The sequence below is a fragment of the Coloeus monedula genome (genome assembly GCF_965178545.1).
Source record: "Coloeus monedula genome assembly, chromosome: 1".
Classification (NCBI taxonomy): domain Eukaryota; kingdom Metazoa; phylum Chordata; class Aves; order Passeriformes; family Corvidae; genus Coloeus; species Coloeus monedula.
In genome coordinates this window covers 63,564,302-63,586,170 of record NC_138781.1, presented here as the reverse complement: position 1 = coordinate 63,586,170, position 21,869 = coordinate 63,564,302, and the positions used below count along the sequence as shown (strand labels likewise).

The 21,869-nt window shown below is 41.8% G+C and overlaps 1 protein-coding gene across 4 annotated transcripts in view; it reads left to right on the top strand.

The window, feature by feature from the left end:
- NFATC1 (nuclear factor of activated T cells 1) overlaps positions 1–21,869 on the top strand; it is a 110,952-nt gene that overhangs the window by 76,413 nt on the left and 12,670 nt on the right. Inside the window, exons 9-10 of one of the 4 annotated variants that reach the window (XM_082291891.1) lie at positions 2,133–2,512; positions 2,624–2,819. In XM_082291891.1, the coding sequence (XP_082148017.1) occupies positions 2,133–2,512; positions 2,624–2,819 (576 nt within the window). Of the gene's footprint in view, positions 1–2,132; positions 2,820–21,869 lie in introns of those variants that run through there. The other 3 variants (XM_082291892.1, XM_082291893.1, XM_082291890.1) reach the window with 3 other exon arrangements.

Below are 21,869 nucleotides of genomic sequence, written 5' to 3'. Positions count from 1 at the left end.
ATATTCATGGCCACTAATCAGAGCTCCAAATGGACCCCCATGGCATTGCTTTTGTAAAGAAAAAACTAGGACTGAAGTGACAAAAAAGTGCTTGGCAAACCAGGTAGCAAAGATGTGCTATAGAAGAGCTACAATGAAAAGCCAGCCTGAGATCAGGAACCTGCCTTCTGTAAAGCCTCCAGCCTGCCTGCCACCAGGGCTATAACCCTTCCCTAGGTTATAACAAGTCAGACAACTCCAGGGTTTATTGGAGTTGTATTGCCAGTGATTGAGCTTGGAATTATTTAGCACAGGTGTTTCTATAACAGTGATATATTGGGAAAACTCAGTGCTCAACAACCATCATATTTCCAGCTGTGCTGTGGTTAGTGCTAGCACAGTGAACCTAATATAAAACATGTGAGAATATTTGCTAGCTCAGGAACTTGTTAAAGGTATTTTCTTACAATATCTGAGTTGCTGTGTTTATCTAGGTGCGTTTCTTTGGTCTTGCATTTTCCTAAAGGGTGTGATAGTGGTTTTGTCACTGAACCTGGAATCTGCTTCTCTGCAGCCAAGTGCATTAGTAGCCCTGCTGGCCTGTGTGCAGCACACAAGCTGGTGAAAATAAGATTATGAGAAATCCAATGACAGTCCATCACACCTAACATATTTGTCTTGAGCAGCACCTGTGCATCTGTTACATATATAGACCTGATTTTACTAGGGTGCTAGAAATCTTGAAACAAGTGTTGCAAGCATCTACATGTTAAAGAACATAAAAGGAACAAAGTTAAAAAGGGGCCTGGGGACTGTAAAACAAGGGTAGTGAAGTGCATTCACCACCACCAAAGTCTGTGAGTGTTAAATGAGGTTTTATATGTACAGATGGACACATGTGCATTTAAAGGGGCTCAAAAAGACTCATACACAAACATAATAAATGGCTGGACAATATATAAGGGTTTTGTAAAACACGTGCAAATAAAAATACAGTCAGAGACACTCATGCGACACACGTGTATCTGAGCTGAGTTGTGGAAAGATGTTACATTATTGACTTCATGCCACAATGGGTTGGTTATTGGAATATTCTGAAAAATATTTTCTGGTGTCACCAGAAATTTTTTAGAAAGAAGATAAATGCCACTATGCATCCATACTCAAAATCGTTGTATGCATTAGAGTTGCATCTGTCTAGGAAAAAAATACATCTACAGTCTAGCTTGGCCCTACTATTTGTAATTCTCCTGATAGAGAAAGTGAATAAATTTTACCTGTGCACTCCATCTGTTGTAGGAGAAGCTTCAAAGACACCTCTCTTTGATTTGAGAGAGAAAGCAAATGTTGAAAAGACACTTCAATCTGAGAAAGGATCTTTCTGATTTGAGAAAGCAGCTCTGCATTTGTCATGACTGAGTTGATGCTCACTGACAATCGTTTTTGTTCACATTCTGGTAGTTTTTAGAGACATGACAGCTCATATAGGACATCATTTGAGACAGTGGGTAGAGCAAGCAGAGGTCTAGAACAGGAGTCAGTTTTTCCTGGTAGCCAGAGGCTAACATTTTTTAGGAGCTGGCATTAGCAGAAATTAAATGCAATTATGTAAAAGACTAAATAAATCAGATCATACTCTTTCAAAAATATCCTTATAATTGAAAACTTCTTGTACATAGCACTTTGTCATGTATCTTTGCAACTTTATTTTCATGGAACTTTGAAAGTCCCATCTCTACCTTATGCTCCAGTTTACTGTGTGTACAGGCATTTATCAAATGGGCCATCAGTAGCTGTAGAAATGCAGTAGTCTATCCAAGTTTAAATTCTTGCCTTGATTACTACAAATCCATGGAGCCCTTGGGTCCAAAGCTTCCACTGAAGCACAGCTATTTGCAAATAGATTTTTATAGCACATTAGTGCTGGAGGAGAGTCCAAAGAAAATAGTCCTTTTCAATATTAGAACCAGCTGTGACTTTCTTGTGCTGATGACTCATTCATTTTTTTTTATAGGGTGGGAGAACTAGGCAAAAGACACACAGAGTCTTATTCACGACGTTGTTTGTTTTGCAAAGGGTATCCTAGCCACAAGCCAACTTGATCATACCAATACGCAACTCATGTTTATTTAAAACCTTTTTTCTTTTAACAGTTCCAATTATAAAAACAGAACCCACAGATGACTATGAGCCTGCTCAAACCTGTGGACCAATGAACCAAGGCTTAAGCCCTCTCTCTAAACCGTACTACAGTCAGCAGATCATGATGCCCCCTGATCCTGGTTCGTGCCTCGTGGCTGGCTTTGCCTCCTGTCAGCAGAGAAACGCTGTGATGTCACCTTCTCCCAACGCAAGCCCCAAGCTGCATGACCTTTCCTCCTCTCCTTACAAGTGCATCCCCAACCCGGGCCACAGTCACCTCGGACTTCAGCAGCCCACTGGAGGTGTCCCCACCATACAGGAAGTGCCAAGGTCTATAGTTGTGCACCCAAGCCCCCCCGAGCAATCATCTCACGTCATGCTGCAGCCGCAGGTGAGTCAACATCTGAGCAGTAGCTGTCCCCTTGGTTATCAACAAACACTCTATCCCAACAGTCCCTCTTCTCCAGTTCCATCTGTTACCCAAGAGCCAACCTATTTGCAGTCCTGCAGTCCAACTCACTCATCCATAATGGGTCAACAGCAGCAGCAACTGCCGAAGGTTCACAGAAATGAGTCTCCAACAACCCAACCACTGTCATTGCCAGAGTTGCATGAGGAAAGTAATCATAATTTGGCCCCTATTCCTGTAACGATCAAGCGAGAACCTGAGGAATTGGACCAGATGTACCTGGATGATGGTAAGTCTTCCACAGCATAGGTTTGCATTCACCATGTTGCTCTATCAGGGAGTTCCCTTAACCCCCTCCCCTTCTTTCGAGTCCTGGTGGAAAAAAAGTTCAATTAATAGCCTGGTGGAAAGGTGCGAACTTTGCTTGGATTGTCTTTATATAGGGAAGGACCATTTCATTTCATTTACAATAATGAAACCACATAATCTAAGCATTAAATGTTGTTTGTTAGCATAGAGCTCTAGCTGCATGACCAGTAGTTATGTTGTAATAACCTTAACTGTATGTTCTTGGCTTACGCCCATGCCAGTGACCTGTGGAGCTGCAGTGAAAACATATTTAACATTGTCCCATTCATAATGCAGTGAAACGTCTGATGTGCAAATCTGTTCACTGAAACTAAATGTTAAACTGCTCTACTTCAGTTGAGAAGGTTCAAATTAAAAATGGAGACGTATCTTTCAGCGTCACTTTTCAGTCTCTTTGCATCTGACATTAAGACTACTGCTTTTTCCCGGTTTTATTGCAGCCTTGCTGCTGCTTTTTCCTTTTTTTTTTCTTTTTCTGGTTTTGTCAGATTCTGTATGTGTATATATTCTACATGCACCACTGAATAGTTGAAATGCCGTGATAAACTTGTAAGACGCTAGTTCCCAAATAAAAGGGATAGTATGGAATTCGGTTATGTGACCTTATTGAACTGCGATTTAGCATTTGCTGCTAAGTATCCCAGTAGTATTCTGGACCCTCACCTTAATGCAGGATGTGAATTCCCTTCCAATAGCCACATAACTATATAGCATACCATGCTAGTTGAAGAAGAAATGTCACTTAAACGGCTGCATTGAAACTAACTGGTGCCAAGGAACATCTGAATTTTATTGTCCTTCAGGGAGGATTTAAGGACAAGTCATTGCACTATTTTTTTTTTAAAAAAGGACATTTTGTCATTCTATTTTAAACAGCATGTTACTCACTGAATTAGGATTGCAAATTAATATTCTGGAGCCTGAGTAGCAGCTCTTTGCTTTTAAACTCTAGGAAAATTATTTTTCTTAACAGAAGTTGTTACTGGTTACATGATAGAGAGGTCTCGAGAACTTTTCCTAATTAGGAGTTAATTAAGGTCATTAGTTTTGCACAACACATCTTTTGTGACAAGGTTTTCTTCATACAGTGTGCATTTTTATCACTTACCTATGCGGTAAGAAGCACGATTTCAAAAAGCTAAATGAGAAACATATACAAACCAAAACAAAAAGCCATGCCAGAATTTTGGGTTTGAGAGAAAACAGAATTTATGTAAGGAAAAGAATTTAGATAAATCTAAATATAGTGTATAGCTGCCTTTTGTAGAAAAGCACAAGAAAGGGGCAGCTTTTACCTGCTTTACCTCTCAAAAATCCAGCAACCTCTTCTCTGACAGAACCATGAAAGTTGCCTTTGGCTGGTCCCTAGTGGAGAGATGGGACTGTATCTCAGGGATGAAGGGTGAATGAAGTTCCTCAGCCATGTCTTCTGTAGGTTTCTCGTGGAGGAACAGAGGAACTTTGCTACCATGTGGTCTCAGAGAGAGGTTTTAGTTTTTCAGCAATGCTCATTCTCTCTGAAAAAGTGTAAATGGTTTAGCCTTAAACGTCATCTCTGTTCCATCATTCTTCTCTGGGCACACATACACACCAGTCCTCTAACTGATGATCAGAACTAATTGTAGAAGCCACCATGTATATCTGCACTGATACTTGAGGCTGACTTTGAAGATCTCTTCAGCTAGCCAAATCTGGATATAGTTCCCTTTGGCATCCAGCAGGCTTTTAAAATTGTTCTGTGGCTGACAACAAGAACTGTAGACCAAGAAAGAGTTCATAGATGTAACAGTCCCTGTAACAGCATATAATAGGAAGAAACCCAAGCCTTTGTAGTTCAAAGAATTAAACACCACCAGTTCCCTCTAAGGGAGTCAATCAGAAATGGCTAAACTGATATTTAGGTTTGTCTCAGGGGTCACACTGATGGAGCTCAACCCACATGAGCTGCCTTTTCCTATCTAAACCTTATCTCACTGCCTGGAGAAAAGGTCTGTGTATATCTGGAGTGGACTACTACCCTCTTCATATTTGTCTCGGTATCTGGATAATAGAGAAAGAAAGCATGCAGCAGAGGGGCTAAAGGCAGGAAGTGTTTCTTGTTGGATTTGTGCTGGCCAAGATGCTCTGTTCAAACCATGCAGAGCTCTGGCACACCTCAGACATGCAGCACAGGAGCATGAAGCTGGAAGCCTGTTTTAGGTCTATGCTATATTCACTTCATGAAGGCAGCCTTTTTACCACTACTGCAGATACTGGTTTCACATTACATTTAATCTGATGGAACTGCAGGCTTCTATGAAAAGGGTGGCCTCAATCCATCTTGCTCTGTCACATGTTCTTGCTGCTTCCTTCGAGTCGTATCAATTGATTATGGAGCAGCAGAGCAGGCTAATGGAAAATTAGCCTGCCCAAAACAGCAAAATCCACATCGTTTTCTGTTGGGTCAGCTCATGGAACCATGTCCAGTAGCTAGGTCCAGCCCTCAAGAAGAGGGGCAGGAAGCCTCGTGCTGTGAGTTGAGGGGTGCTGCAGGGTCGCTCTGGGTGGCAGAAGCCCACCAATAGGCCAGAGTATGTGTGAGTTGAAGCCCCATCTGATGTGATCTTACCCTCCCCAGCAACTATCTAATCACTCATCCTGTTTCGGTTAAAAATCCCCTTCTCATGCTCACCTGTCAGTTACAGAATGGTGGTGTCTGGGCTGCGTCACACAGTCTCAAAGGGCAGGTTGGCCACTCTGGTGACTGCCTGGAAACCACCAGTGTTTGCTCCTGGTGTCCCAGGATGTGCTGCTCACTGAGATCAGCATGGAAAAGGCAAAGCATGTGTACAGCACCTTTGTGCCTGGTGCTGCTCCATTCACACCTCTGGCCATAAAGGTGGAACAAGGGATCGTGGGTTTTGACGAGTGGCTCGTACCAAATAGGAGCAACTCGTTTGTCCATGGGCCTGACTTTTTTTTAGAATAGGAGTTTTTTTTAAGCTATCACCATTTTTAATTACTAGTATATCCACCTCTAATCGTTTTTCTTGTTGGGGGAGTAGGTGGAATATCTGTAGCACTTGTGAACAATGTGAAAGCCAGAGACTAGTCAGGTGTACTTAACTGCATTCCTTTCCTGCTACTCCAAGTATAACAACTCTTTTTCTATTCCCTGATTATGAAATATTTTAATGACATTAAAAATTAAATTCTCAAAGCATCTCTCATTTTAATAAGTATATCTTCACAACATCTTGTAGCTATCTAATACCTCCAGTTTTACCTAAAATTATTTAAGAAGTGTGAGGTATTGACATCTGACAGGGGACTACCGGACAAATAAAATATCCAATGGATTTTCCCAGATTATATCTGATAAAATTCTGGTTGTTTGTTTACCACTTTAGGGAGGTTTGATTTATGTATTTCATATACACAGAGAAGTTTTGGACCAGGTATAAACAGAAATCTTTTGGTTTCAGCTTACGGGTTCAAAGTAATATTTATTCATTTTGTTCTGGAATATGTTCAAATATAGACCATTTACACTGCAAAGTATAGATGGAAAAAAACAGTCAATGAATTTATATAAATATAGATCCTTTATATGACATTTTTCTGCTTTGGTAAAGGTGGGTAGCTGAAGTGATATAAAGGGAGCACACAAAGAGAATTCCATTTTGGCAAGTAAGTTCTAGTCTTGGCAATCATATTTTAAATCAAAATCTACAGTAGCCACCTGGGCTACTCATTAAATGTGCTGTCCATTTCAGTATGTGAATATATGATTCCACATATAGAACATATTTAAAATGCAGGCTGTAAAGTGATACCTGATATATTATGGCTATGCTCTTGATACTGAAAGGTATCTGGCTTGGATACCAGCACCCGTTTCAAATAATTTTGAGTTCAGCCTCTTAGCAAAGATTATGGCTGACTGCCTTTGCTGGTTTCACAGGAAAATTTGATTAAAAGTGGTTGAAATTGTGACATTTATGCCTGGTCCTCTGCAAGAGTCCATGGTCCTTTGCATCTGGAGAGGGAGTATCTCCTGTTCTCTGCACCAGGAGCTCTTGCAGAAACCAGCAGGACATTGAGGCACTCTGGTGGGTGATGCCAAGACTGACAGTGTCTCCATGGGCATGTGCCACCCCTGCCCTAGACAGTGAAGGTTAAGTGGCGTTTGCCTTTCAGATCTAACCTGGGAGTAGTGTGGGATGCTAGGGCGGTGGAGCTCATGGAAAATCATTAGGCAGGCAGGCAGGCTTGAGGGGCCTCTTTAGAACAAGTCCACACTGTAATTTCTTTTAAGAGAATACATGTTATTTAGGTATTGATGTGTCTGCTCTACAGCCCTTTGAGACGTGAAGTGGAATTAGTATTGCCCGAAGAGATGGATAGTTTGGGGAAGCTACAAGCTGATGAGAATTCTTCCTGCTCCCTTGAACCAGATGTGAAAATTTACCTAATTTATATCTTTGACATCTTTATATTTATGAGTGTGCTCCTCTCTGCAGTTGTCTAACTAGTACTTGGGTCAAAAGCTATGCTAGTCTGCTCTTGAACTAATCCTCCTTCTTTTCTGTTGACTAGGGCAGCTCAGACAATTTTTCAGAATTTTAAGTGCTTTTCTTAGTGGTAGAAGAAACCCAAAGCCAGAGGCAGGAGAGTGGAAGTTCCCACAGCTTTCCAGATGTTCAGATAGCTGGGAACTGGCCAGGCTCACAGCAGAAGATGCTGAAGGTGACTTGAAATCACCTTCCTCATCCCCATTTCCGTTTCCTGGACCTAGTGTAGCCTGTGTAGAACACAGAACTGGGCTCCAAATCTTTCATTTCGCCAGGATGGAGAGAGTTCAGTTAAGCATGCTAATGCCAAGAAACATTTTTCAGGTTGTAACTGGCACTCCCACGAGCTATTAGATATTTTATCTGCAGCAGAATGACACTTGTTTGTGAAATTATTTCCTGCTGTTAGAAACATCAAATAATGTAGTTTTCATTACCGATCAAAATTAAGCTATTTTGAAAAAGCAAAACATTGGTACTAACAGGAAAAAATGTATCACTTATATTCTCAGCAGATTTCAAGGTGTATTGTACATTCTGTAATCCCATTTGTTACATTAAGGCACAAAACTTTACAAAAGCAGTTTTTAATTGAAAGCGAAGCAGCATCCTGGAGGATTCTTTGATCAAGGTACTTGATTACTCAGTGCTTGAGTACTGAAGGTCTGGTTTCTAATCTCAGATTTTGAGATGCAGTGCCAGCTTAGTTGAAACCAGGAGCACACTCCTATTGCTGGCCTTGAGTCCAGGGTTCCACATGCTGCTGAAAAAAATGTTTTCCAGAATGCCCTGAGTCCTGCGTAGGAGCCAGAACTGAAATAACAGTATCTGAAAGAGAGATCTCCTGTCTGAAGTTTTGTATATTAATTCAGCCTCCTCCTCTGCACATGAATGCTTTCATAAAGGTCTCTATCCTGATCTTGACTTGATCAGATCTATAAATCTTTGCATAGTAAGATGAAAATACACAGGCCATAAACAAAGGTATCTGATGTTTGGATATATGGCTAGCAGAAAGTATCAGAACCACATAATCATCTTTTTTAAAACAAGGAGGCTTTTGTTCTTGTGATTGTCTTTGCACAGCTGTGAGTTTTATAGCACCATGCCAATGAATGCACTCATTGCGACTTGTATTTTACTCTGCAAAGGTAAATTGGGAGTATTAAGCCCCCAATAAGTATGTAAAAGTGGCAAAACCACAGGTAAAGTGTTACTGAAAGCTGCAGTCTCGCCAGCCATTTCATTTTAAACATGGCTCTTTTAAAAATAACTTTTGCAGTAAAAGCTGTAACTCCTGGATGTAATATGAGCTATTGCTAATGTCATTCCCATGAATTGCTTACAGTGTTGAACCGTTAGATGTCTGACAAGTCCATATATCTCCTATACAGTATATATGAAAGTTTTTTGCGTCTAAACCATATGTTCTTTTTTTTACTCCTCTGTATTCTGGAAATGCACGTGGTTTGGTGATATAGTTTATTTGAACAGGAACCATAGCAGACAGAATTATTCTTTCGCTGAAATGTATCCTTTTTCATACATCTCAGCTTCATGATTAAAGCGATTGGCTCTTGAGGCGTTAAGTTTAGTCTGCTTCTGCCACAATTATGCCTTTGAAAACTCCTGAGTTCACTCAGTGATTTCCAGTAGTCCAAATGTCATTAGAACAACATGCAGGTAGTCTGCAAAGTCCAGTAACACTGTCTACACTTTTGGCTAGGGCGAGCTTTTCCCTTCCTCCCTCTTGGTGAAGCCTTGCAGCTCTGGGAGAAAACAAATAGCTTTCCTCATGGAAAGTTTTACTTAACCTGGCGTGGTTCCTGAGCCTAGACCCTCCTCGTCTCTAATGATGATTGAAAGTGTACATGCTACTGTGATAAAACATGCTGAGTCGTTAACATTTGGGGCTTGGATTGTAGGCGATGAGTAAGGGAGGGCTGAAGTAATGCGTTCGAGTCAGACCTTCGGTGGACTGGCACGTCTGGGTTGGAGGGGGATCCTGTTACATGAAACCACACACCCACAGGAATGGGTTTGCTCTTTCTAGCAGGTTTGATGAATTGGGTCTCCCAGGAGGCCCACCAGAAGAAAGCTCCCAGAAGCACAGATGACCAGACTAGGTGTCTTTCCTGGTTTTCTGCAGCCCCAGGTGTGCAGTTGCCCGCAGAGCAGACCTGCCTACCTCTTAGCTGTGGTATGCTGTGAAATATAGTAGGGAACTTTTCTTTCTTTCAATGTCAGCACTTATATTTCCAGGGAGGTCCTTGAGTATAAGGCTTTCAAGGAAGTGTCAGTGATCCCAGACACTGGTGGAAGGAGCAGGAGGCTGACCAAGCAACAGGAAATCTGCAGAAAGCTGTATTTTTAGTGTTGAAAAAACAGCCTTTGTTTGATGTGCATCTGCATGCACACCTTCACGTTAACACTTGAAATCATTAAGTGTTTGTCTGAAGCTGCATTGCTCTCCCTCTTTCCAGCTGAGAGCATCTTGGAAGAAGTTGCTTCTCACTCCCATGCCTGATTGATTCTTCCATTTCTATATCAATGGCTGTTGGTGTTGCCATTTCAAATGGTAAAGATTTTGCTGGTTATTTTCTGTAAGCTTTCTGTGGCAGTTGGGAGAGGAGAAGTTGCTGTATCTGAGCCTTGGTAACATTTACATCTGCTTTTAAGCCTGAAGCAGTGCCAAGGAAAATACATGGCTTGCAGAAGCACAAGCTTCGTGAGAAAGCTTTGTTCCGATGCAAATTATTTTAGGAATATGTTGTTTGTTTGAATCGTTTCTGCTGAGCTGAGCAATGTTAGCTGCTCAGGTGTGGCCTCATGCCTTGGCCTCTGTGCTCCTGTGTCCTGAACCCCTTCTGTCAAAACACTTGTGGGGAAGTTGTGGTAGCAGCCCCCTCTTCTCGAGGGAGGAGAATATGGCACGGGCCCCCACAGCGCCTCCACAGAGCTGGGCTGGTGGCTCAGCCCAGCAAACACATCCATGTCAGAGGGAGCAGCCTCCCTGACTTCATGTACGGGGCACTTGGAGAGGCACTGGCAAGCTGCTGGATCCCCAAGCTGTGGAGGGCCTGCCTCTGCTCCCACTTAAGTCAATAACACAGTTCCCTTTAGGTTCGTTGGGAACAGGACCAAGGGCTGGTAGTTAAAGCACACATAATAGCTGCATTCATGGAAGCCAGGTCCCTGATAGACAGGCAGAGAGGGAGTTTTTCCGAGCAGATTTCTGCACGGCACCACTCATTGTTTCATCTGCTTCTGCTGGACAGCGGGGGGCTGGGTCAGGGGCCTGATAGTGGCTTGACCATCGCTGCAGAGAACAGGCTGCTTGATAACCTGGCTCTGGCTCTTTCCTCCTCTCTGAGGAGCTGATGTTGATTGCAACCAAAGGGGCACAGGCTTCCACAACAGGCTTATCACCAGTCTGGGAGGAAGCTTATGAAAAAAAGCAGACCCTCAAAATGTTCCCCTCCTTCTCTGTCAACTGAGGAAGTCTGCAAAGCCTGGGCACTGAAAATGCCTGGGAACAATCGGTGAGTAAGAAATACGGTAGGAAAACTGCAGTCCTGTTCCTCATTGGCCAGCCTGGTTGGGTTTGTCAGCAAACCAGGGAGCTGGACCAGCCCTCTACCCCCTTTACAGGCTTCACTTTGTCAGTAGGTCTACATTTTGCACACCATGAAACCTACTGCAAGACAAATAGCAGAAAGCTGAGTGAGACGGTACTGCAAGTGTGTCAAAACTCCCAAACCATATTGTTCCTGAACTTGTAAATTGCAGTGTGAGTGCTGGAACAGTCTTGAAAAAGCAATGCTACAGGCTATCCAAATCCATAATTAGTTGATTAATTCTTTGATCCTTACATAGCTATAGCTTGTTATTGAAGCATCATGTAAACGCAAGAATGTTCTTCACTTGCCTTTCCTTTGCATAACTAAAACATGATTTCTCTACTTAATTTTGACCCTTCTGCAGCCATAGTGCTGCAGAGAGTCCAGAAGACAAGATTTGACTCTTCAAGTCTGTTCTGTCCCAATTGCTCTTGATGTTAGATTTCTGTGGGAGCTAGGGCTGAAGATCTGTTCCATTTCATAGCTCTTGTGATACCTCTGAGATTGCAGAATAGGTATTGCTGTAGATATTATTAATCCATTTTGATACCCTGGGAGCAGCAGTCAGTTCCTTTTCTAGTGCTTCAGGGAAAATAGGTGTTTCAGTGCCACCTCATAAGCAAAATCTCCTGCAGATTACTTAAAAAGTAGAAAAAATGCTATTTGGGGTCGGAGGAGAAGCCTCCAAAAATACAAAACTGAAGAATATTTATTTTAACTTTTTTTCTATCCTGCATATGCAAATCCATACACAGATAAAGGGTGTCTGAAATGATCTATGAGACTTTCTATTCTAATTCTTTTGCATCTTTGTAGTTGTGGTGGGTGAGAGTGATCTAAGTCTCTTCTACTCGTGACTGACTTTTCTGAAAATCCTGCAGGTGCCTGTTGAGTAAAGCATTTTAGAAACATGAGGTCAGGTGGAGAAGTCCATCCTGTGGAGGTTCTGTTGTGCAGTCAGTTCCTGAACCATTGCAGCTCCATGCTGCTGCACACCTCTGAGCTGTGATTGTCACTAGTGCTGGCTTCCAAGCTTTTGCTATCCAGTTATTCTTCTGGAAGACTGAAGTGACTGTGATGATTGTGTTCCACTAAGCTCCAGACTGCACTTGTACTCAGCTATTGGCTTGAGGCTTTTCACCTCAGAGCATCTGCATGAGGCATTAGCAGCTTCTCCAGGCATCTTCTTATAGTAATGTCTTTGGGTCAGTAGTACTGGAAGGTTCAAATGTTCTTCTCAATCTAAAATGACTTTGTGTGAAACTGCCAAATAAAAAGAGAAACTGGTCCTGATTTTTTTCAATTACACTGTTTGTTTTCTTTGTCCTGAGAAATTTCCTTGCCTCATTAGCTGTTAACCATTGCACGACATACCATGGGCCCCAGCAGCCAAAGATTAGAGCTCCCTGAAGTTGCAAGAATTGATGCCACGCATATTCTGGTTTTGCAGAGTGTTGTAATGGGTCCAAGTTCTGGCAAGTTGTACCTCAGCCAGACACTGCACAAGATCTCTCTGGAAGGGCCATCAGAAATGGAGGTGACTGTTCTGTTCCAGACCCTGAGCTCCTAGGTAACTCTGAAAGAGTTTTCAGACATTTTGTCTTGTTTTTTTCTTCCTCACAGAGAGTATGCTAGGATGAGGAAACATCTCATTACAAAAGAAAAAGAAGCAAAACTGATTCTAGGGCAGAAAGTGCCATCAGCCACAGAGAGAAGACTATGCTTTTTGCATCAGCAGACAAACCCAGGGGCAGTGGCTGCTTCAGAGAAATTTCCAGGATTTCTCCCACTATTTCTGGAAACCTGTGCTGGGCCTTTACAGGCCAGAAAAGCACACACTACCATCTATTTAAACAACAGACTCACAGTTGGATGAGTTGTCACCACTTGGTAGGAACCTGCAAACCTCCATTGTTACCAGATAAACTGCTGATTTCTCCCCTGTTCAGCACATAGTCAGAGTTGGAGAGATAAAGGTGACCATGGCCTTTGGGGTTAGAGGGTTCAGACTTACCTTTTTGCAGGCTGATATCCCAGATATTTCATGCCATTTCAATGGTAAACTAAAGTCTTTAAGAGGAACCAGCTGTGCTGAAGTCAAGGAAAGGTTTGCCAGAAGGACATGCTAATGTGAAAGCAGCTTCTTGTGCTATTTTAGTAGCTAACTCACAATTCCAGAGATAGCTGCAGCCCTCAGCTGAGTTGGTGTGTGCTTGCTGGCAGAGGCAGATCTGTGTTGCAAGACTCCAGGACCCCTAGTCAAAGCTGGGGCTCTGCATGGGCTGCAAAGGATTCAGCACATTGGAAGGGATGAGAGGAAGCTTACGAACTTGTGTACATACACACATGCACTTGCCTGTACTTCTCACCCTTGTGACAAGTACAGGCGAGTGTATGTGTGTATATACATTCACTCTATTTGGGAAACTTAGTAAAAAAAAAAGAACCTTTCTCATGAAGCTGTAGCAAGGTTAGCAAGCATTTTAAAGTTTCAGACTTCGAGTATGGCTGTGAAACTACCTGATGGCTTAATTAGAGTGAAAGAAGGCCTGAGAAAAAGAGAAATGAGAGGAGGGTTAAATATAACATCCCCGTTTAAAAAAAAAAAAAAAAAAAGCATAGATGAATTCTGGAAGAAGAGGGGAAAGGATGAGTGTGGGTGTGAGAGAGAGGAGTTTGTCTAAAAGTGAAATGGTACAAATGAGTAGTAAGAGTCCAGGATTTGACTACCATGGAAGAGTGTGTCTAAAGAATACCTCACTTTGCCCCAAAATAATTTTCTAATAGTTTAGTAAATAATAATTTTCTAATAGTTTAGAGAAAAATGAGATGTTGAAATGAGCACTGTGCTCCTTAAACTTACATAGATCCAAGGAGAGAGGGTAGAGGAGCCTGTCTGTCTGTATTGATCTGCAGTGAGATGGCTGCATTGCCTGCAGGTGGAAAGGTTTGGTGGGCAGCTCCCCTGGGGCAGGACCCTCAAATAACCCCATGGCTTATTTCCATGTTCTATGGACAGGTTTTCTAAGGGGCAGGGAAAGGGCTTCAGAGCTGCCACTGGGTGGAGAAAGCTCCCGTCGGGAGACTAAAACCCCTCAGAAATATGGTGAAAATGAAGGGGGTAGAAAGTAGTCTGTGAGTAAATATAGTCCCATCACCTGAACTTAGTGAGAAATTTTCATATCAGTTTTAAGACTTAGAGGGTAACAGGGCAGTCAGTAAAAATGAGAAAAATAAGCATATATTATCCATTGACTTTTCCCCAGTTGGAAACTACCCAAAAAAAATAGCGCTACAAGGAGTAGAAGTGATCAGACCTTGACAAGGCAGTTGAGGATTTGCAAAAGCTCACTTTCAAGGTTATACAGTTGAAGAATAAAACAGGAAATCCCCTTACTTTGCAACTTTCGAAAGATGGCATTCAAGTTACATTTAGGATGTGATCCAAGTGCCATGAAAATTTTTTCCATCAGCTTCGATGGATGTTCTAAAACAGGATGTGTTAAATCAGAGGAAATAATAACAGACTCTAAAGTAAATTAACAGAAGATTCACAACAGATTAAGAATCACTGTATTAAAGAATCAATTAGAGTCAGCTACTTACATAAAGGCAGAGTAGTAGCAAAAGAAATTTTTAAGTAGAAAAAATCAGAACATCTGCTGAAGTTTCCAAAGCTATATTTAATATTATCTTAGGAAAAGCACCTGGACTGAATGGTGTCTCATCCAAATAAGTGTTTCCAGACCAAAATCACTTGGATACTTCTGGAAAAAAAAAAAAATCATCTGCTAAAGTAAAAGAGAAAACTCCTCTGTAATCCCTTCCCTTCCACTGAATTTTGTCATGAGGAACATCACCATCACCACAGAGCACCTTCTGCTGCCATGAACTATTTTGTTGGAACCAGGGCCGGCCCTTGCATAACAGTACCATCAGCGAACTGTAGGGTAGACTTTATTATTATAAGGAATATTTTGGATTCAAGGACTCAGCACAGAGGAGAGTATGAAAAGTGAGCAGACTTCGGTAGAGATGCCAGATTTCCTGCCAAGAAATCTACAAATGGATGGACCTTTTCTTTGGATGTTAGATGAATATTCAGAAAAAAAATCTGCTTTTGAAATTTGCAGTAAACATACTGTAATTTATTTTAATGAGGAAGGGGGTAAGATACAAGGCTGTCCACGTCTCGTGGTGTGAGTTGTGACCCTAAAAACGTTTGGTCAGCCAGCCGGAGGTCAGCCAGACGTATACCTGATGTTTCAAGGCTATTTTTATGGTTTCTCTGATGATAAAATCTAGATTTCTGCAGCAGCCAACAAAATTTCTCTGCTGTCAGTTAAGACCCTGCTTCAGGGAGGAGCTGGCAGATGCTTGTGACATCAGGTGAGGCTGTATCATGCTTTGTGTCGTGCATGGTCCCCTGAGGGATGCGGCCACCATCCCCCTGTGCCTATTTTTGGAAAAATGTCTGTGTTCAGAAAGTTGTCTGAAGACAGATTTACATTTCATATGAAAAACTTTCATTGGGGGGAAGCACCACTGAAGGGGGAAAACCCCACATCTTGTGACATTAAAATGATTGTAAGAATTCTTCGGTAAGATGTCTAGGTGGGAATATTTCTCATAATATGGAAAAGACATCTAGATTTTACATTGCTGCTGCAAAATGAAAGTGTTATGAATGGGAAAACTTACCTTTGGGTATTCTTGATAGAGGCAACTGGAGTAAGTCAGCATAGAACAATCTAGTTGTAGTGCAGCTGCACTGATTTCTACCTGTTCAGACCCAAAACCAATTCTTCTAGCTACATCCTTACTTGAGATTACCTTGCTTTTAAGTACTAACAGACATTTCTGTGTATCTTTTTCTTTTCCTCTGCAAACTTTTATTTCTGTTATGTATCTGTATCTCATGTGCCAGTGGAAATCAGGAAGGGAAATTAATTTGTATGAACGGACTTCATAATCTTCATGATTTACCAGTAATGAAATCCGGGTTTGCAGAATGAGAAATAATAGGGCTTTTCCAAAATATCTTAATCCTTGGCTCTGATTAGTGGCATAAAATGAACCATTCTTTCCTACGTGTCTAAAGTCCAAGTTGTGCTCCATGTGATATTCTTTCCAGCCTCATGTCAGTAAATAATTGCCATGCTGCTCTTTAGTCTGTCTCTGACCTTCCCTATGCTCACTTTTCTTGAACAAAAGTTGGGAATTGTTGCAGATTGATCTCCTACTGTGATCTGATCTAGTCTAGTGTAAAAGGAAAGCTCGTTAATCCTACTCCCAAATTCTTTACCCAGTTTACTATAAATGTACTGCTCTATAAGCATACGTAATACAGCACAGCCATAACAGTGCTTAAAACAGGATTAGGCAATGCCTCATATTTTCTAACTACTTCTACTTTTGCAGGAATACAAATTCACTTTCTTTGTATTGTCAAGGGTGACTTCTTTTAAAAAAAAATGATTTAGCTAGTTTCAGTTTTATGATTTTATGCCAGAATATTTTCTAGTCTGCCTAAACTTGGCCATTTTGTTTAATTACCTGAATATGAACTAAATATGGTTCATATCTTAAGGAGCCTCTTTTGTGGATGGGAAAAACCAAGTACCTTAACATGATCTTGTTTTAACAATTAACAATTGGCATCTGTGCTGTGTACTCAATGAAGCAAGGATTTTTAGTCCTAGAGAAATGGTTTAAAATCTAGAAAAGAAAAACTGCATGCTGCTACTAAAACCCTGTACATTGTTTTCCACAGTTCCCTAGAAAGTGGGTAGAGCTCTAGGATCAAACTGTACCCACATGCGTATGAACTAAAACCAACACACTGAAGTTAACACAGAAATGTGCTTGTTCTGTTTGAGTGGTGGAAATCAGAAGTAAGTCTGCTGACATCAGGGAAGTCTTGCATGCTTCAAAATTCAGGCAAAATAAGAGAATAGATCTACTTGCCTCTCTTTTTAATCAACATTAAAACATTTCAAATGATCTTTTGGGAATAATGAACAAAATAGAATGTTTACAGTACAGTGACTGATATTTTTTCCTGCCAAGCCATCAGACCAGTACATTGCACATTTGTAGACCACCTCTCCATATATCTGTCTGTGTTTAATAAGAACTTGATGCAAAGCTCATTGAAGTGAGTAGGAATTCTTCTATTGTCTCCTGTGCTCTTTGGATCAGGCTCCAATTCGCAATCACGATAACCTATCACTTAATGCTCTTTTAAAAAGCCCTGTGTTGAAAAGAAGTAGTGCATGAAAATCTCTAACACTGGGTGAAAATTTCAGGACCCAAAACTTGATACAGACTCAAGTTACGGTTCCCAGAGTAACTGTAGAATTACATTAATATGTTAAGGTTAATGGCAAATACAATAACCTGAAATACTGCCTGTATTTCACTAACTGGCAATGTTTCAAGAACACTCCCTTTGGTTGTTTGGATGTGCTGATATTTAAAGCAGTGTTTGTGTTGGTGGCAAGGGATCTCAAGGAGATCTCAGTATGTTCTTGCACACTGAATGGTGCATAAGTATATTTCGTATGAGTGCACCATGTCTGTTTCTGTCCCCCTTTATGCCAGTAGGACAGAGACATTCTGCTGCTGCCATAGTTCTCATACAAATATGTAAGGTCCCTTTGTGGGACCATTTTGGAAGTCTCTTGAGTGGCTGTACTCATTCATGTGGTTTGTAATGAGACAATGATAACACTGCACCATATGTTCTCCGTGGAAAACAATGTAATTTCAACAATTTTCCATGTTCTGTCATGTTTTTCTCTAAAGACTGGGCCTTCTGTATATGTACAAAGATTTCTGTTGCAGCTCTCCATAGATAGTCACACCAAAGAGAAAGCATGAAAACTTCTACGGCAGAACATTCATCCTCACTTATCTGACCCTCCTCAGAGACATTAGCTAATCGAGGCACGATACTCCATACAATAGGACAAGTGCTGTAAAGCTACCTCTGTTATCCCAGCAAACATGGAGACTTATCATTCCCATGGCCATTTACAGGATTTGTTTTCTTCTGACAACAACATCCACAGCCTATGGTGCTATCAACTCCAGCAATTAATCTGATGCTGGCTCTCTGTGTTATCATCTCCCTAATAAGTGTCTTTTTTCTTCCTTTTTTTTTCTTTCCCACCCCGTTTGTGAGAATTTCTCCCCTGGAGCTCTTCTCTATCAGGCCCCTGCAGCTGCTGTTATTTTAGATATGGCAGGAAGTAGGTATCGGAAAACAGCAAGAGCTCACAGCACTCAGAAAAATCTAGAAATTCCTCTGATTTACCCCAGGCTCTGGCTCCAATCAAAGCTGGTCGAAAAAAGAAAATGAAAAGAGAGAGGGGGGAATGTTGGCGGAAGGAAAGGCCCAAGCAGACAACTGTGTCTGGGCTGCGTGTGTTAGGAAGGAGAGTTTCAGCCATCACCTCCTGCAGGGTACTGGGGGGATGCTCTACATGGCCGTGTGGGATGGGGAATGCTTGGCTGGGAGCAGCATTCCATGGCAGAGCTGGGGCCGGCACCCTCTCCAACAGCCAAGAAAACCCCTTCTTGCCTCCCCAGGGACATGTGTTTCTCATCCCTTTTTCACATTCTCCCCCTTGCATGTCCGGTGCGTGCCTGAAGCAGATCAGCTTCCCCGGCCATCCGGCAGCTCCTGTAAATGCTTTTAGCAGCACTTACCAAGGAGCGCCAGCCAAAGACACTGGTGGAAAGTCACTGGAGCAGGAAACCTACATCACTTCTATTATTATTATTAGTAGTAGTGGTAGTAGTAGTAGTATTACCACTATTATTTTTATTATAATTTTACAGCTTAGACGGGATACTTCTTAATCTGCTCAGCAAAGATATTTTTAGTCACTCCAAGTGCTTTTTAAATCAGACTGACTTTGGAGATGACTTCTGAAAGAAAGGAAGAAAAACTATAAAGAAAAACACCTCCAAACCCTTCATTCAGCAAGCAGTTTAGAAGACACCACCATCCCCAAAGATGTATGCAGAAAAATTACTACCTTTAGAACTGGTTTTAATAAAGAAATTGTCCTCTTTGACACAGCAGATAAGGAGGATGATGTCCACCCACAGACATCTCACACTATTAGCAATCTAGTTAACATCTGTAAATGTTTTAGGGAAAGAAATTACACTTTGAGACATTTCTTTTTTAATTACAGGCTCCAGATGAGATTTGTTAGAGCAGGGAAATGTATCCCATAGCGACTGATGTCAATAGCAAGCAGTCCCTAAAGCCAGCCAGGATTGGGAAAGCCGTGCTGTTTGCTGCTTTTGGCACTGCTCCCTGCTTTCACAATGTCAAAGTTAGAACCGCCTTTATATGCACTTTCCATTTTTTTTTTTCCACAGTAGCTGTTGCCAGCAAGCTGTAAACTACCGTATATCACTCAGATTTAAGAACCTAAACTTTAAAACAAATTAAACTCTTGTTGACATTGTAGTAAAAATCAGAATCGAACTGAACAGCTCAGTAAAACTGCACTTCAATTATTTTATGGATTTAAGATTGTTTTCTAGGATTCCCAGACTCCCAATACAGTGAAGTTATTTCCTCTTGGCAGATGTCTGGAAAAAAAAATCACTGAATGGATAAAATTATGTGGCAGACACTAGGTTGAAGCCTAAAGGGAGGAAATAGTGTCTCCCCAGCACCTGTAAATATTTGCTCAGTGTCTTGACCAGGAGAACCTTTCGTCCATGCTTTGAAAGACAATTTTCAAGGTTTTTATTTTGTGAGTTTTTAAGAAAATAGAGTTTTCATCTGTCAAAACCCAGTTTCTAACTAGGTGTTTATGTGGGTTTGAACGAGAACGGCAAACACAGATCTGACCCACCCTTTAGAACCACGTCCAAGTGCAGGTAAATGCATGCAGCACACCAGTGCTCCCAGTCCCTGGCCTCTGCTTATCTTTCATTTCCCTACTTAGCAGTTAGTGTTGGGTATTCTTTTTATAATTCTCTCTTCTCTTTTTCCTATTCTGTAAAATGGAAACAAAGGTTTCCATCTGATTAATTGCCAGGTTTCCATTCTTTTTAATGTTTCCTCTCAAAACAGTTCAGAATGAAAGTATTTCAGAAATGTGTGTAGAAGGAAGCTACTAGAGATAATAATTTGTTTCATGGAACTATGTTTTACAAAAGGTGTGGTGCACCAGAGGGGCTGTTGTGTGGAGCAAACAACAATCAATTTGTGCAGCCTTTCATCAGAACCTTTGTTGCGCTTTTATCTCATCAGTGGAATGTCCTTGATATCCCCAAAGCTCCAGCCTGAAAAGCGTTTGGTTCACAGGGTCTTCAGCAAGAGCTGACTCTTGCTGGGTTGCTCTAGTCTCAAGGATGCTTCTGAAAAGAGAGCCAGATGTTGCACATATGCAATGCCCACAGCTAGGTCCTGTGGTGTGCATGTCCTGGCTGAGCTCCCCAGGGAGCGGGGCCCTGCCTGCCCCTTCAAGCAATGCGTAGTTATGTGGATTTTCCAAAGCTGCTGTGTTAGCCTCCATGCGTTTACCTCCTGCTCTGAATTAGCTGGTTTGACCTGACTGAATCTCATGAAAGCAGCCAGTTTTCTTCATTGTAGCATTAATAAATTTTTTAAAGCTCCTCTTGAATTACTGTTAAAGTTCTTCCACTCATTTTGTTGCCTGGAGCACCTCTCAAAAGCGCAGGCCAACTCCTGCTGGCGTTTGGATGTGCTGCAAGATCACAGCCTGGGCCATGGAAGCACCCTGTCATTTTTGAGCTATTGAGAAGTAAGGGTTTTGAAGTCCAGGTACTCAAGAAGAGACAGAAAAGAAGCTTGTTGCACATTGCAAGTGATTGTTTGGAAAGTGTAATGCAAACATTTTGCATAAAATTTCGGGTCCTTAAGTGTGTTTGAGAGATGAGTGTTGTACACCTGCTCTCAAGTGCCTTTTTCCTAGTTCTCTGGTGCTGGCTGCAGGTTTACAGTGCTTCATTCTTGGGGCAGAATCAATTTCCTCTCTGGAGAAGAGCACTGAGCATCATCAGGGTTCTTGTGTCAAGCACTGAGATGCAAGGGGGACGGTTTTGTCTTCCCTGGGAGCCCAGCTGTGATTCTTACTGAATTCTTGCAACCGTATGTGGTGTTTTTACTGTTGACATTGCTCTGTCAGTCCAGCCAGAGCTTGAGCCATTCTGCAGCTAGGCACAGCATGTGGGAGAGGAGAAAAGAGGAAAAGACATTTTGTCATGTTTGCAGCTCTGTAACACTGGGACCATGTACAAATAACAGTATTCTTTCAGCTGCTATAATCTGAGATGCTTGCTGTAGGTGGTTTTAGCATCCAAGGAGTACTGGAATCCAGGAACAGTCTGGGTGCAGTGACTTTCACAGCCACATCTCCACACTGGGGACAGCATCTACTAACACCCACCTGGGGTTTTCCACACTGTGCCCAAGCTGCATTGGTATGTCTCCAGTGTGAGTCCACTTAAATCAGCCTTTGGATCAAACCTTCCCAGCCAAACCGAATGGGAGTTTTGTTATGAAAAGGTCTTTCCCTAGTTAAGGTGGTACAAAGCCAATGCAAGAGTGTCATTAAGCACTGCCAGTGCTCTTGTCCAAGGAGCCATGATGAAGAGGACATGCACTTCTCTTTGAACTGCAGTGTTGTCCAGCAACTGTGGTTGAAACAAAATCCTGTGGCATTACAGCTCACATTATGGTGGTGACCAGGTCATCATGCCAAAAGCAAATTCTTTGTATGATGGCTTTTTATCGCATCCATT